The 17,333-nt window shown below is 42.5% G+C and overlaps 1 protein-coding gene and 1 long non-coding RNA gene across 22 annotated transcripts in view; one reads left to right on the top strand and one right to left on the bottom strand.

Annotated features, from left to right (window-relative positions):
* LOC122564803 (uncharacterized) overlaps positions 1 to 17,333 on the bottom strand; it is a 98,443-nt gene that overhangs the window by 71,748 nt on the left and 9,362 nt on the right. For 17 of the 21 annotated variants that reach the window (XR_015760720.1, XM_087998460.1, XM_087998459.1 and 14 more), the window contains 2 exons: positions 6,591 to 6,928; positions 1,969 to 2,040 (listed from right to left, as the gene is read on the bottom strand). Coding sequence is in view for 20 of the 21 variants with exons in the window: in XM_087998460.1 (XP_087854586.1) it covers positions 1,969 to 2,040; positions 6,591 to 6,789 (271 nt within the window). In the remaining variant the exon portion in view is untranslated. Of the gene's footprint in view, positions 1 to 1,968; positions 2,041 to 5,966; positions 5,999 to 6,590; positions 6,929 to 9,060; positions 9,185 to 9,864; positions 9,953 to 17,333 lie in introns of those variants that run through there. The other 4 variants (XM_087998462.1, XM_087998461.1, XM_087998472.1 and 1 more) reach the window with 4 other exon arrangements.
* LOC122564805 (uncharacterized) lies at positions 9,043 to 15,987 on the top strand. Its single transcript, XR_006316010.2, has 3 exons — positions 9,043 to 9,176; positions 14,600 to 14,727; positions 15,286 to 15,987. It is a non-coding gene; the product is annotated as an uncharacterized LOC122564805 (long non-coding RNA).

Below are 17,333 nucleotides of genomic sequence, written 5' to 3'. Positions count from 1 at the left end.
AACCATGTAAAATATACTGGTCGTAATGACCCTGTTTCACTCCGCAACATTCATACATCTGCCTTATCATAGATCATTCACTAGTGATCAGGAGTTGCCTATGTTGCCTATCAAATCCAGAGAAGTTACATTCAACTCCAGTTCTTTAATACCTTGGGGAGCTACAGTCCATGTGGTGTACGGCATACGCTGGTGTGTTAACCTTTTCTAATACAAAGGTTAGAAAAGGAGCTACAGGATTTTGACTCAGTGATAGTGAAACACAGTGATGTATTTCCAAATCTACATAGCTTATGGCTTGGAGAGAAACTTGAAGGTTATGGGCTTTTCCATGCATCTGCTACCAATGCTCTAAGTGACAGAGGTCTTGGGTTTGTAGGGTGCTGTCTAAGGAGCCTGAGTGAGTTATTGGATATTCCTTTTATCTTTTTATACAGTAAACTCTAAATATAATAAAAATATTAATTCTTAACTCTAACACTAAGGGGTAGATAGAGGTGACAGCATCGTGGTAATGTCACTGGACCAGTAATCCAGAGGCTTGGGCTAATGCTTTGGTGACATGGTTTCAAATCGCATCACCGCAGGTGGTAAAATCGGAATTTAATAATGCAACAACAACAACAAATGGCTTAGCCAATACTGTCTACATGCTATGAAATACTTCTGAAAAAGGCTCAATTTGATTCCATGGAAATAGCCCCAGAAAACACAAGTATAAATTTTCCAGTGTTTTCATTTTGACATAGCTTGTCAACTTCCTACTACACTCACAGTAGAAAGATTCACATTCAGGAGTTGTCTCTCTCTTTGGAAGTAGTATGAATCCTCATTTATTGGTAGCAGAGGCTACTTTATTGTAAAGTCCTTTCTGATAGTAACAAAACTAAACAAAAAGCACAATTGCACAAACTCCCAACCCACTTTTCAGGTAACCAAGGGACATTTGAAATGGTCACCCGAAATACCTATTAAAATCAAGCACCGGGCAGTCAGAAATATTAATACTGGAACAAGTCAGTATGATAAAAAAAACTCAGTGAAATTTATGACACAATGGTAAAAATAATTTAAAAATGTACATGGCCAATTTTTGCAAAACTGTTTTTTTTATTTTAAAAAGACTTTGAGCCCAGACATTTCAGGATACGTTAAGGGAGAACTGTCCACAACTTCAGAATAGGAGATTCATGAAGATTAGGACAGGAGTCCTAAAATTGCAGTCTGTTACTCAATTTTGACACATTCTGCACTGTGGACCCCTGTCCCCACAGACCATGTAATTGTTGAAATTACTGAGAACTTCATTTTCCTATTTCCCCAGCACTGTTAGAAACCCTGATATCAGATGTAACTAGATATTTAACTGGCAAATGAGTTGACAAAATTTGAACAGTCAAGCTGGCCCTAAAAGTTTTCATTGTGGAGTGAGGTTAAATTATGAATTAATAGATTTTAAGCTAATTTGTTTGTAAACATGTTTTTGGAACATTTTAAGTTTTTACCTACTCCCAATGTAACTGATCTTCTTTAAAGAAAAAGTGATTTCATTTTTCTGGTTTTTGTTTCCTGTTTGTGCAAATTCTTGAACGTGATTAGTTTCTTTGACAGGTTGATGACATCACTACAGCTTCTTGCTGGGACTCCCTTGTACAGAACACTACAAATAGATTGTTGTACTACTGCAGGGTGCTAGAGATGAAATTCTGACCAGACAGATTACTTGAGCCAGCATCATGCTTAGTTCAAATGTGAGCATGGGAACTCTTGCTTGGCCATTGACAATAAACTCTAGGCCATAGATTTCAGTGAGATTTTAAATACAAAAAGGTTATTAGAAAAAGCTACATACATAATAGTGACTACCTTTCATTGAAAGTCCAAACTGCTTTACAAACAAAGACTGTGATAAGTGTTTTAAAAATGCAAGTTGCTTTGTTTCACTGAACAATTTAGCCCAATGTTTACCTGAGTTCTTCTGCAAAACATTATTCTGATAATGCTGCTGACATGAGTTGGTTGGTGTAAAGATGTGACATTCTGTAAAATAAATACTTTCATTTTGTTTCACAGGAAGGAGAATAGAGATTAGACTGTGCAGTGCAGACATATTTTCAACAAAAAGTTCTTATCTTCAGTTGAAATAATTAACCATCACTTTATGCTTAATGCATCAGTGTCATGTTTTGAGCACAGGTACTCTTCCCAATTGTTGCATCTTCTAAAGAAGAGTCTTTGTTAGAGTCTAGATTTTTCAGCCTATAAATGCACATTAGAAGTACATGATATACATTTACTTTAGTTTAAAAACATTTTCCAAATACACATTTACAAATTCTCTGGGTGAGACCGTAAAGTACAACAGGTTAAATGAATCACTTGACACAACACTTGACAGAGGAAATACCAGGTAGCCTTATTGTGGCATGTTATCTTATGCTGGTTATTCACTTAGGACTGCCTCTTTCACAACACTCATCGTCCACAGCACATCCTCCTTGACAATGTGAAGTGCTATCCTCCGGGGACAGTGGTTGTGAATTCAAACCAACTTCGCCCATTTTCAGATGCAGCAGCAGCATCTGCGAGTTGCAAGATTCGTGCTGTTATTGCATTGTATTTCTGGGCCTGTATAATTTTACCTGGCAATGTATATCTGCTGTAAATGCTGGACACACCCCTGCTAAAATCCCTGTGTATTTTCACATTGGTTCTCAGTGGGATACAATGAAAACTCAGCGTAATTTTCAGAAGAAATTGAGTTGGAGACCAGGAGGTAATTGGATCAGTAAATACATGCAAATATCATCGAGTCCTCATTTTTAAACCCGCACATTTGAATATTTCTATTATAAATTCCTGCATCAATATTTAGATGTCAACTTTTCTCAGTATTGATGCATCCCTCAAAAAATTCATATGTTCTGAATTTAAAGTGAGCTCAAAGTCATGCATTCTGAAGAAGTCATATCAGATTTGAAACATTAACACTGTTTCTCTCTCCCCACACATGACTTGGAGGTGTCAGTGTTGGACTGGGGTGGACAAAGTTAAAAATCACATAACCTGGTGTTGTGTGATTTTTAACTCCCTCCACACATGTTGTCAGACTTGCTGAGTTTCTCTAGCATTTTCTGTTTTTATTTCAGTCATGGTATTGGCTGACACAAACTCCAAGCATCAGACTTTAGAAAAAGCTGAAACCTTTGAGGAGTAAATCTTTAGTTCAAGCAAAACAATATAATTCGATAAATGTCATCATGATATCAGGACATATTCTATTCATGGTGGGGTGGGGGCAGACACTGAACAAATTGATCAGATTACGCAATAGTGGCAGGTTGTGTGTTAAAAGCAGTGTTCAATGTAGGCATAGGAATTCATCATTTGACAGGAAACATGAGCAAATGTTGTTTTAGTGAAATATAACAGAATGGAAACTGTGCATACACGTTCACCTATGACAGTCAGAGAGAATTGGAGTTTGTATATCGAACTGATGCACTGCCTCTTTGGGGCGGCACAGTGGCACAGTGCTCAGCACTGCTGCCTCACAGCGCCAGAGACTTGGGTTCAATTCCCACCTCAGGTAACTGTCTGTGTGGAGTTTGCACATTCTCCTGGTGTCTGTGTGGGTTTCCTCCCTCAGTCCAAAAATGTGCAGGTTAGGTGAATTGGCCATGCTAAATTGCCCGTAGTTTTAGGTGAAGGGGTAAAGGTAGGGGAATGGATCTGGGTGGGTTGCTCTTCGGAGGGTCGGTGTGGACTTGTTGGGCCGAAGGGCCTGCTTCAACACTAAGTAATCTAATCTAATCAAAATACTGCAGCTGTTAGAAATTGGAAACAAAGCAAAAAAAAATACATGTGCAGTATACAGAGCTGTATCTATGGTGACAGAAACCATTAACATTTCAGGTTGAGGATTTTCTATCAAAAGTGGAAGAAATTACAGATGCAACAGTTTTTTTTAAAGCAAGCGTAGTGCCAAGAAAAGTGGCGAGGGGGAACATAAAAGGGAAAATGCGAAATGACAAAAGACTTTAATGTATAAAAGAGATAATGTTGCAAAGCAAAAGAAGATGGTTCTGGGACAAGCAACAAATGATGGCTCTGTGAGAAAGTCTACTGGGAAGCGCAGACTCATCTCCAAAAGCCTATGATCATATTAATAACTCTAATAATCAAGAGCTTGACAGAGAGCTAGTTAGTAATATGATTATATTAGATTCCCTACCATATGGAAACAGGCCCTTGGGCCCAATACGTCCATACCGATCCTCCGAAGAGTAACCCACCCAGAGCCATTCCCCTACCCTATATTTACCCCAAACTAATGACCTAACACTATGGGCAATTCAGCATGGCCAATTCACCAGACCTGCACATCTTTTGGACTGTAGGAGGAGGAGACCCACGCAGACATGGAAGAATGTGCAAATTCCACATAGACAGTCTCCCAAGGTGGGAATCAAACCTGAAAACATTAGAATTTACAAAGTATTTGAATAGGTAAAAGTACTAGTCTTCAAGTGAGACTGGGGAACTGACTGAGATTGAACAGGATCGTATGTGTCGGCACATCTTAATAGATTTGAATCAACTTCTATACATGTGTAAAATAGGATTCCCCAAACATTGCACACATTTCAAGATAAGGCTTGCCACAGTAGTAAATATGAATTCAACAGAAAAAGAATTCCAAAACTAGAAAACTGATCATTTAATGAGTAAAATGACCATTCAAACGTTCCAAGCAGCAGAACTGACTAGAGTCATGGAGATGTGCAACACGGAAACAGATCCTTCGGTCCAACTCATCCATGCTGACCAGATATCCTAAACTAATCTAGTCCCATTTGCCAGCACCTGGCCCATATCCCTCCAAACCCTTCCTATTCATATACCCACTCAGATGCCTCTTAAACGTTGCAATTGTACCAGCCTCCACCACTTCCTCTGGCAGCTCATTCCATACACACACCACCTTCTGCATGAAAAACTTGCCCCATAGATCCCTTTTAAATCTTTCCACTCACCCTAACCTATGCCCTCTAGTTCTGAACTCCCCCACCCCAGGGAAAAGACTTTGTCTATTTATCCTATCCATGCCTCTGTTTTATAAACCTCTATAAAGGTCACCCCTCAGCCTTCAATGCTCCAGAAAAAACAGCCCCAGCCTATTCAGCCTCTCCCTATAGCTCAAACCCTCCAACCCTGGCAACATCCTTGTAAATCTTTTCTGAACCCTTTCAAGTTTCACAACATCCTTCCTACAAGAGGGAGGTCAGAATTGTATTGTTGGAGTTAAGGCTATTGGGAACGTTTGCCTTTTTGCTTAAGAAACAGAGGTGGAGAGAGACAGGGACAGACAGGGACAGAGAAAATAACTAGGCCCAAGTCCTGATCATCCTGGCCGTGAGGACCACCAGAGGCGAACCAAGGAGTTGGGCTATGGGTAACCTTGGTTCGCCTCTGGTGCGTCACATTCCCAGCTGGTTGTTGCTGTTCAAACAAAAGTGGGAATTGGAAGTGGGTTGCCTTTCAGCCTGGATTTTCCAGGGTGTTTCCTGGGGTGCGAGGAGGGGGGTATGGGTGGGTGTGTTGCTGACTCAGTCCACTCATCCACCTCCCAGCCACTCACTGGCTTCACTATCTCCCACCCCACCAACAATCACTAATTCACTTAACCACTGCCCCTCCATGGAGAGTCAGGCAGACTATCATTCTCTCTCAGCAGCCTGATCATCATGTGTCCACATGCTCAAACCCACCCCCAAGCCAACGTTTTCTTGAAAATCTCCTCGTCCCCATCACACAGACTCATCGCCATGGCTGCAGATCTCAGGTTAAATTGAATCACTCACATTGCACTATTCCTCCAATCTGTGTTTATTTCTCTCCTGCATTCGTATACAAGAGCTGCACTTCCAGTCAGAGATGGTCAAAATTCTTCCAATTATTCTTACCTACATTTTGCATGTTGGCTGGGTGTGGTAGATAGGACTCCTTAGCCAAGCCTGGTTTAAAGAAAATGGTTAACAACACTTAAAATAGCTACTTGGAAATCTTTTGTAAATGAGCCAACCAGTTCACTTAAAAAAAAAAGCAACCAAGGAATTTCAACCTTTCAGTGGCAGTCACTTTCTCTGCCCAGGTATTTCTTTTGATCATAAAACAGCTACTATTTGGAAATAAACAATTGGAAATGTCTTCCTATATTGTCAGTCTTTAATGTAAAATCATGATAGATTCCTGCACATATGAAGGAATAGGTGTAAAGGAAAGTAATACCTAATTAAAAAATAATTACATAGTATGAACAAGCACAGTGGGTCTAAATTTCATTGCATAACATAAACAGTAAGCAAAAGATTACTATTTCATTGCCAAATCACCTAGGGACTAAACAATAATACATATCACTATATATGTTATCTTCATCAGTTAAATACAATTGTGCAATGAATCTTTTTTGGTGTTTCCCAGCGTAGGCTATGGACAAGCTTTTGCCACTACATTATAGTGGACAACAAAGAATGTCAAACTGGTATCTATACAAATTTACAGTTCAGTATTTTGTTTTTACAAACCATTTCTAGGACTTTGGATCCCATTTTTCTGTATGAGTCTGTTCTCAGGATTCCAATCCTTATGGCTCTCATCTTGAAGGGAATGCAGTTGTCCATCTTCCCCCACTAGAAAAGCAATTTCATTACTTTCAACAGAATCTTCCTCTGTGATGGGATGGGTATCCTGGCTCCTTGCTTGATGGGGTTCTTGAGAATTCATTACTTCAAATACAGTCACAGCAGTTCCTCACAATTTGCACATTTAGAGCGCAATGTTAGAGAAACAAGTATTAACTTTCGCTGTGAAATTTTGTTTTTCTTTCTGATCTCTTAATGTGTCCCTCTGGCATCCACAACACCTACAAACAAAATAAATCTATTAACTATTGCAGTTCTAATTATATTTAAAATTTATCATTGAAACAAAGCAGGTTCCATATTTAACGACAGCTCAAAAAATCATTAAAAAGTTTTGAAACATACATGTGGATGGGTTTGTCAACTGTAATTTATTCTAGTTACCAGTAGTGAGATATTTTGAGTGGGAAATCTGCATAATTTTTAGAAGACTCCTACAGTTGTTATTTTCTCCTCAATATTTTTAACTCAATTTTCCATTTTTTACTAAGTGAAAAGAGCTTTAGAGACAATTCAACACCTTTATAAAAAAATAAAAAAGATAATGCTTGTCCACGCAACAAGACATTTGACAAGATATGTGGAGTAAATCTTATGGATTTTTGGAAAAGTGTGAATTGAGAGAGTTTAGTGGAGTGATTCTTGCTCAGAGACCAAACAAATTTTCCTCACAGTATCTTACCAAACTCTCCACATTAATTGGCTTTTGAGTCTTCATGGTGAGAATCACATCTTATTTCTCCCCAATCTTACCACGCACTGTTCATGCAGTAACTCACCCCTCACAGGATATCCCAGAATGACCAGTACCCCTGCTGCCAGCCTCCTACTTAAAAAGGACATTGTACACCCAGACAAGCACTGTCAGTCTGAAGCTGCCCCGCATTGTTACTGGTATCAGCCCCAGACATGGCAGACAGGAGGAAATTGTGACCCCAGTTTTTAAGCATGATCCTGAAGCTCCTGCAGATAAGGGTGTGCACAAATAGAACTCTCTCCTTTTCCTTGGACCAGCAGGACAGGCCATGACACCAGACCATGCCAGCATGCTCGGAGGTTGCTCCCAGTCACCTCAGCTGGGTGGAAGAATTACCTTCTTCCTCCCAGTGTTGGGCAATGCCCTTCGCCACCCCACCAGTGTCAATGTCACCATCTCCTCTGAAACCTCTCACTCAGCCCCTCTACACAACAGTATTCACTTCCTAAATCTTGTGCTCTAGCCCTCTGTGTTCCCTCACCCACTCCAACTTGAGACACCATTAACCCTGCATACCCTCTGCCCTGCCCATTCAGTGCCCCGCACCAACAGCAATAGCTGTATCACCCACTTTCAATTTTCATAATACCAGCTTCTCCCATTCTACAATAAAATGACCCATAATAGGGCAGAAAGAGTCAAGATGGGTAATGTGCTACCTGTCATTTAGCTCCTCCCTCTTTATGAGGGAAGGGCCCTGACACTCTGGCTACCCAAGCAGGGCATGGACTGGTCTTGGAGGCTGCCTTTTACTTACTGTACCAGGATACCCTGAGCAAAGGCTATTCCCCTTGACTGGACTAAGTACTGTCGACAACTGTGGCAACTTGTGTTTTTGTTAAAGAGCAAAGCAAGATGGTAACAATATTCGCTTGTTATCTCTGGTTGAGCGGGTAATGCACAAAAAAAAAGGCTGGACAATACAAGGCTTGGGTACTGTGAGCTATCAGGTAGGCAAAAAGTGAGTGAGACCACAACAGCAAATTAAAACCCCGCAGATCCAGCCTGGTCCAGTCCATAAGCTGGGTGCATGCCCCTGCCACAGCATTACAATAATAGTTACCGGTGCAGTCTCTCTGCACCAGAATTGCTCTAGCCTAGAAAAGATTTAATTTGCTCATATTAAGATGTTCATTATCAGAAGTTTAAGAACACTTTGTGTCAATGATTTAAAATAAAATTGCAATAGAACCACAAATTACAAAGCATGATACCATTCAATTCATCATGTCCGAGCTAGAACAATTTCAAACTAGCCACAATGCCTGCAATCTCCACTAGTGCTATAAGAGAGACTGAGTAGGCTGGGACTATTTTTACTACAGCACAGGAGATTGAGGGGTGACCTTACAGGAGTTTATAAAATCATGAAGGGCATAGATAAGGTGAATAACAAAGAGGTATTTTCCCAAGGATAGGGGAGGTCAAAACTAGGGTGCACAGTTTTAAGGTCAGAGGAGAAAGTTTAAGAGAGACTCCTGGTTCAACTTAAAAGGCATTTAACCTCAACAGTCAGGCCTTCATTTTTCAGGAGCAGCAAGGAGAGAGGAGCAGGGACTGCCGAGAGGCAAGTTTCCCACTTAAAAAGGGACTTACCTCGAGAGTCAGGCCTTTTCGTTTTGCAGCAGTAACAGCAGGAGCGACAACTGGGGAACTGCCAGGAAGGAGAATCACTGCTTTAAGAACTTACCTCGTGAATAAGGAACTGCTGAGTAAGTAAAGTAATATATTTGGACGGTTACGTTACCCAAACACTACTTAAGTAGTGTCTTCCACCCATCCTTCTCCTTGAACCAAAAAAAAAAGGTCCTGTGCACCAGATTGGTAAGGTGACTAGTATTTTAAAATTCCTTATTTTTCAATAGTCTCTTTTGGAATTTAGAACAGTAAGAATGGCAGTTAGGACAGCCGAATGTTCCTCCTGCCGAATGCGGGAGATAAGGGTCACCATTCGTGTCCCTGCTGACTGCATCTGCAGGATGTGCACTCAAGTCCAGCTCCTCGAAAACCGCATTAGGGAACTAGAGCTGGAAATGGATGAACTTCGGATCATTCGGGAGGCAGAGGCGTTTATTGAGAGGAGTTACAGGGTGGTAGTCACACCTCAGCTAAAAGAAAAAGATAGATGAGTTACAGTCAGGGGACGGAAAGGGAAGTGGTAGGCAGTGCAGGAATCCCCTGTGGCTATTCCCCTCAATGACAAGTGTATCATTTTGAATACTGTTGGTGGGGGGAGGGGCCAACGACCTACCAGGGTAAATCATGTGGTACAGGTCTCCGGAACAGAGTCTGTCCCTGTTGCTCAGAAGGGAAGGAGGGTGATAAGCAGAGCATTAGTCATTGAGGACTCCATAGTTAGGGGGACAAATAGGAGGTTCTGTGAGAACAAGAGAGACTCACAGTTGGTGTTGCCGCCTCCCAGGTGGCAGGGTTCATGATGTCTCAGATTGTTTTCAGGATCCTCGAGGGGGAGGGGGAGCAGCTCCAAGTTGTGGTCCACATAGGCACTAACGACATTGGTAGAAAAAAAGGGACCGGGATTTAAGGCAGAAATTCAAGAAGCTAGGGTGGAAGTTTAGAGCGAGAAAAAAAATCAAAGTTGTTATCTCTCGTTTGTTACCCCCGCCACATGTCGCGAGGCGAGGAATAGGGAGAGAGAGGAGTTGAATATATGGTTACCTGGATGGTGCGGGAAGGAGGGTTTCGGATACCTGGATAATCGGGAGCTCATTCTGGGGTAGGTGGAATCTTTACAAACAGTATGGTCTACACCTGAACCAGAGGGGCACTAATATCTTGGGAGGGAAATTTGCTAATACTCTTCGGGAGGGTTTAAACTAATTCAGCAGGGGGATGGGAACCTAAATTGTAGTTCCAGTATCCAGGTGGTTAAGAGTAGTGAGGTCAGAAATATGGTTAAGGTCGCAAGAGTGCACGGACAAGCAGGAAAGTGGTTTGGAGTGTGTCTACATCAACACCAGGAGCATCTGGGCTAAGGTGGGTGAACTTGCAACAAGAGTTGGTACCGGAGACTTTAATATTGTGGCCATTTCAGAGACATGGATAGAGCAGGGACAGGAGTGGTTGTTGCTAGTTCCAAGATTTAGATATTTTAGTAAGAACAGAGACGATGGTAAAAGAGAGGGAGGTGTGGCATTGTTAGTCAAGGACAGTATTACATTGGCAGAAAAGACGTTTGAGGACTCATCTACTGAGGTAGTCTGGGCTGAGGTTTGAAACAGGAGACGAGAGGTCACCCTGTTGGGAGTTTTCTATACACCTCTGAATAGTTCAATAGATGTAGAGGAAAGGATAGCAAAGATGATTCTGGATAGGAGCGAGTGTAACAAGGTAGTTGTTATAGAGCATTTTAACTTTCCAAATATTGACTAGAAATGCTATAGTTCGAGTACTTTAGATGGGTCAGCTTTTATCCAATATGTGCAGAATGTGACACAGTATGTAGACAGGGGCAAGGCCACACTGGATTTGGTACCGAGTAATGAATCCAAACAGGTGTCAGATTTGGAGGTAGGTGAGCACTTTGGTAATAGTGACTACAATTCGGTTATGTTCATTTTAGCCATAGAAAGACATAGGTATATACCTTAAGACAAGAGTTATAGCTGGGAGTAAGACAATTATGATGCAATTAGGCAAGATTTAGGATGCATAGGATGGGCACAATTGAAATGTGGAGCTTATTCAAGAAATAGCTACTGCATGTCCTTGATAAGTACATACCTGTTCAGGCAGGGAGGAAATGGTCAAGAGAATTGTGGTTTACTAAACAAATTGAATCTTTTGTCAAGAGGAAGAAGGTGGCTTATGTTAGGATGAGACATGAAGGTGCAGTTAGAGCATGGAGAGTTGAAAGCTAGCTAGGAAAGACCTAAAGAGAGAACTAAGAAGAGCCAGGAGGGGACATGAGACAAATAGGATCAAGGGAAGCCCTAAAGCTTTCTATAGGTATATCAGGAATAAAAGAAATGACGAGAGGAAGATTAGGCCTCAATCAAGGACAGTAGTGGGAAGTTGTGCATGGAGTCTGAGGAGATGGAGAAGCATTAAATGAATATTTTTCATTAGTATTCACACTGGAGAAAGAGAATGTTATCAAGGAGAATACCGAGATACAGGCTACTAGACTAGACGGGACTCAGGTTCACAAGGAGGAGGTGTCAGCAATTCTGGAAAGTGTGAAAATAGATAAGTCCCCTGGGCCGAATGGGATTTATCCTAGGATTCTCTGGGAAGCCAGGGAGGAGATTGCACAGCCTTTGGCTTTGATCTTTATGTTGTCATTGTCTACAGGAATAGTGCCAGAAGACTGGAGGACAGCAAATTTTGTCCACTTGTTCAGAAGGAGGGGAGTGGAGACAACCTTGGTAATTATAGACCAGTGAGCCTTACTTCGGTTGTGGGTGGTGTTGTAAGAGGTTATAAGAGATAAGGTTTACAGTCATCTAGGAGAGAGGAATATGTTGATTAGGGATAGTCAACATGGTTTTGTAAAGGGTAGGTCATGCCTCACAAACCTTGAGTTCTTTGAGAAGGTGACCAAACAGGTGGATGAGGGTAAAGTGGTCGATGTGGTGTATATTGATTTCAGTAAAGTGTTTGATAAGGTTCCCAACGGTAGGTTATTGCACAAAATATGGAGGCATTGGATTGAGGGTGATTTAGAGGTTTGGATCAGAAATTGGCTAGCTGAAAGAAGGCAGAGGGGGGTGGTTGATGGGAAATATTCATCCTGGACATCAACTACTAGCGGTGTAGCGCAAGGATGTGTTTTGGTCCATTGCGGTTTGTCATTTTTATAAATTACCTGAATGAGGCCATAGAAGGATGGATTAGTAAATTTGCCGATGACACTAAGGTCAGTGGAGTAGTATATAATGCTGAAGGATGTTGCCAGTTACAGATGGACATAGATAAGGCTGCAAAGCTGGGCTGAGAGGAGACAAATGGAGTTTAATGTGAAAAAGTGGGATGTGATTCACTTTGGAAGGAGCAACAGGAATAGAGAGTCCTGGGCTAATGGTTAGATTCTTGACAGTGTAGCTGAGCAGAGACACCTCAGCGTCCATGTACAGAGGAACCTCAATTATCCGAATATCAATTATCCGCATGAGATCGAGATCCCGATAAAAACATTACATCAAAGACATATTTCCAGCACTAACCGTGTCTGTTGTTTACAGTGATTAAACAGGCACTGCTTCCAAATGATTCACTTCCCGTCCTCTCTCTCTACCCCCCTACAGTTTCCCTTGAGTTCTACACAAGGGGGTATCCTAAATACCCCTTCCCCAAATAATCTCTCCAACGTTGCCCTGAACAGGGCAGAGGTGGAACCTGTCAAAAAATGACAGTAAAAAGTTGTGTGTGTGTGTGAGAGAAAGAGTGTGAGTGCTGAAAATGTGTTGCTGGAAAAGAGCAGCAGGTCAGGCTGCATCCAAAGACAGGAGAATCGACGTTTTGGGCATGAGCCCTTCTTCAGGAGCCCCTGCTCCTTGGATGCTGCCTGACCTGCTGCGCTTTTCCAGCAACACTTTCAGCTCTGATCTCCAGCACCTGCAGTCCTCACTTTCTCCTAAAAGAGTGTGTGAGTGAGTGAGTGAGTGAGTGAGTGAGTGAGTGAGTGAGTGAGTGAGTGATGCGCGCATGTGCACGCGCTATTTGGAGACTCCCCCCCCAAAAGGCAGCAGGAGCAGTCTTGTTGTTGATGTCCAGTCTGGCTGGACGGTGTTGGACGGGGGTGGATTGGGGGGCATGGAGGGCAGTGTTGGACAGGGTTGGGGGCTGGGGCGGGCAGTGTTGGAGGGGAGCGGGGGTCAGGAGGCGGGCGGTGATGGACAGGGTCAGGGATGGGGGGGGTGAGCAGGAGAGCGTTGCCAGTTGAGGTTGGGGGGTACATTGGGGGGCAGTGATGGATGGGGTTGCAGGTAGCAGTGTTGGTCAGGGACTGGGGCTGCAGGCAGGGAGTGGTGTTGTACGGGCGCAGGGGGGCAGGCAGGGAGAGGTGTTGGGCGGGGCGGGGGGGGGGGGGGGAGCGGGGGCTCACGCGCGGTGTGCTGCTGCCTCGTCTTCTGAACGGGGAGCAGACTTAATCTCCGAGCCCCAGAGGAAAGGCATTTAATTGATTCACCAAATAAATCAATTATCTGAACAAAATAGTGCCCGCCCATCTCATTCGGATAATCAAGGTTCCTTTGTACACAGATTCCTGAAAGTTGCCATCCAGGTTGATAGGGTTGTTAAGAAGGCATACGGTAAGATAGCTTTTATTGGTAGAGGGATTGAGTTTCGGAGCCACGAGGTCACACTACAGCTGTACAAAATTCTGGTGCGGCCGCACTTGGAATATTACATACAGTTCTGGTCACTGCATTATAGGAAGAATGTGGAAGGTTCAGAGGTGATTTACTAGGATGTTGCCTGGTGTGGAGGGAAAATTTTATGAGGAAAGGCTGACGGGCTCGAGGCTGTTTTCGCTAAAGAGAAGGTTGAGAGGTGACTTAATTGAGACATATAAGATAATCAGAGGGTGAGACAGTGGACAGTGAAAGCTTTTTTCCTCAGATGGTGATGACCAGCACAAGGGGACATAACTTTAAATTGAAGGGTGATAGATATAAGACAGATGTCAAAGGTAGTTTCTTTACTCAGAGTAGTAGGGGCATGGAATGCACTGTCTGCAACAGTAGTAGACTCACCAACTTTAAGGGCATTTTAAATGGTCATTGGATAAACATATGGATGAAAATGGAATAGTGTAGGATAGGCTTCAGATTAGTTCCACAGGTCGGCGCAACATTGAGAGCCAAAGGGCCTGTACTGTGCTGTAATGCTCTATGTTCTGTACAACGTTTTCATACAGAGGGTGGTTTGTGTGGGGAATGAACTGCCAGAGCAAGTGGTAAATGCAAGTCCAGCTATAACATTCAAAAGACATTTGAACAGGGACATGTATAGAAAAGGTTTAAGAGGGATATGGACCAAACACAGGAAAATGGGGGTAGTTTAGTTTCGGAAACTTGATCGGCATGGATGAGTCAAACCAAAGAGTCTGTGTCCGTTCTGTTTGACTATAACTCCCACCACTTCACATCTATATCTGCTGTTCCCTTAGACTCAAGATCTCTACATCAACCAGTTCCTGGGGCAAAGCATTCCACCTGCAACACATTTCTGACACTTGAAAACATATCAGCCAAACACCACCTACTTTTCCAAAACTGTCAGTACGCAGGATATCAGGTACGTAAATTCCAGTGAACACAGACTTGCACCTCGAAACATCCAAATGTCTTGCAAGTTTTGCATGCAACAAACTTTGTTTTAAAAAGCTAGTTTTCAGTAATACAGAATAACATTTTCTGAAGATAAGGTGGTTTTCTACATTCGTTTAAAAACCACTTTTCTGGATTTTAAAATGAATCCTCTCAAAAAAGTAACTCTCCAAATTACCTTTGCTAATTAAAACTAGAGAGCAATTTGTATGAATAAAAGCTTCTGCCACAGATTACAATAAGTGCAGGTTTCTTCTGAAGAAGTCTTTTCATAAGGACTCAACACAAAGTAGAGCCAACCACAATGAAAACTTTTGGAGACTCAACCTCAATTTAAGAATTTGTTCACTTTATTTTCCTTTGGGAAAGATCAGTGCTCGGTGGGAAAAACAGACTTTCTTTATCCATTGAATAGTTTCACAAAAATGCTGTTCAAGCAAAAACATTTACTTGCTAAGTTTGTTTTGCAGAAGTCTCCTTTTCCGGATGTAGTATTTTTCTTAGATATTTTGGCTCTTTTACACAGGAAAGAACAATGGAAGATGGGTGAAAGTCAGGAAATGACTGGCATTAGTTGATGAGCTGTTAAACTTTTGGGAAGCAAGAGAACATTCCAAATGCAGCCAAGTTCAACTTTCTATAACATTGCTTAGTACTTTTGAGAGGCTTTTGAAGCACTTTAAACCTAACCCGTTGAGAAACTGATGGGATCAGCTGCAATTCTGGTTTTACACCAAGCACAATTGTAATGTTAACAGGAGGCTCCCAAGCACTGAGGATGTCACCTAGACAGTGGACGAAACGTCTGCAACACAAATTCCCAGCTCGGCGAACAGAACCACAACAACAAGCACTCGAGCTACAAATCTTCTCACAAACTTTGTAGTGTTAACAGATTAAATTTGAATGTCTCTCTGGAAATGAATATATTAAACTGCACTGAGTGAACATTCTGGAAGTGTAATGCAGGAATGTGAATGACTCCCATTCCAATTAGACAGTCATTTGCTACTACTCCCCCTACTATGATCAAATTAAACTATCATTCAATGTGAGGGAGTGGCTGGGGGTTGTCGAGTGGCATGTGACAGTGGGGGAGTGGCCAGAGTATCTGTGAGCATGACCAACTGACCTGTATAAAGGGGATATGTTTTCTTTGTTTGGGGCCTCACTTAACTTGGCAATGCCTGCAAAGAGGGTCACCCAGCTTGTACAAGCTTTAATAAACTTTAACTGTTTGTAAAAGTTGGTGTGTGTGAATTACACCTCATGTGTGAAACCTTGGGAAAAGAATCAAACATATGATGGCAGCAGTGGGATTCCAACATACACAGAGCTTCCAGGTGGACTGAATAAACAATCGTTTGAGTGTTGGTTGCATGAGACGGATGGGCCCACAAGGTAAGCTTCACCTTGATCTCACTCTCTACCACGCAGTTGAGCCCTCATCTCCTGGGACTCGGTGGTGATGGGATTTTTGAGGTAACTCACACAATTGCACATCAACAAGTTGCTTTGCACGAAGAGGGTTAAATCGGGGTTAGAGCCCGACAGTTACATTGAGGTTAGAGTCCCCAGAGTTAACTCCGGGTTAGAGTCCCCAGGGTTACTTCAAGGTTAGAGTCACCATGAGAAGTAAAGTTACAACTATCTGTGTGAAGTTTGCACATTCTCCCCATGTCTGCGTACATTTCCTCCGGGTGCTCCAGTTTCCTCCCAGAGTCAGTCAAAGATGTGCAGGTTAGGTGAATTGGCCATGCCAGATTGCACATAGTGCTAGGCATATTAGTCAGGGGTAAATATAGGGTGGGGGAATGGGTCTGGGTGGGTTAATCTTCAGAGGATCGGTATGGACTTGTTGGGCCGAAGGGCCTGTTTCCATAGTGTAGGGAATCTAATCTAAAGTGAAAAAGGGGTTAAAGTCCTCTTGGGGAAAAAGAAGTTTAAAGTCATCTATGGACACAAGGTTTGAGGCTCCAGTTCACAATAAAAGTTAGAATTTGGTACTTCTTAGAATTATTGCCTTTATGCCCCACACCTCCTCTTAGAAGTACTTTTAGGACAACATGGTGTCACCGGGAAAAGGGGAAAAAAGTGGAGCTGGTCTGCTCAGATCCTGACAGTAAAGTACATTAACTACCAGGGAAGCTTTGTTTAGGTTTTTGATGTGGGAATCTCAGTTTCTGGGCTGTGGACTCGACTCTGCGAGTCCTTCTTCTGGGGAGAAGGAGCTCGGATTGCGGCGCCATGTAGTCCGCTGTGAGGCTTTTCTCTTTGTGGGTGTGATTTCATCGGAAGGACATGGCTAGTCTTTCTTTTAGATTCCCTACAGTATGAAAACAGGCCCTTCGGCCCAACAAGTCCACCCAGACACATTCCCCTACCCTATATTTATCCCTGACTAATACATCTAACATTATGGGCAATTTAGCATAGCCAATTCACCTGACTTGCACATCTTTGGATTGTGGGAGAAAACCTGAGCACCCGAAGGAAACCCACGCAGATACGGGGAGACTGTGCAAACTCCACACAGACAGTTGCCCAAGGCGGGAGTCGAACCCGGGTCCCTAG

Source organism: Chiloscyllium plagiosum, unplaced genomic scaffold (assembly GCF_037043375.1).
Source record: "Chiloscyllium plagiosum isolate Xiang-an unplaced genomic scaffold, Cpla_swu_hap1 HiC_scaffold_21, whole genome shotgun sequence".
In the NCBI taxonomy this organism is placed as follows: Eukaryota; Metazoa; Chordata; class Chondrichthyes; order Orectolobiformes; family Hemiscylliidae; genus Chiloscyllium; species Chiloscyllium plagiosum.
This window is presented reverse-complemented; position numbering and strand designations above follow the sequence as displayed.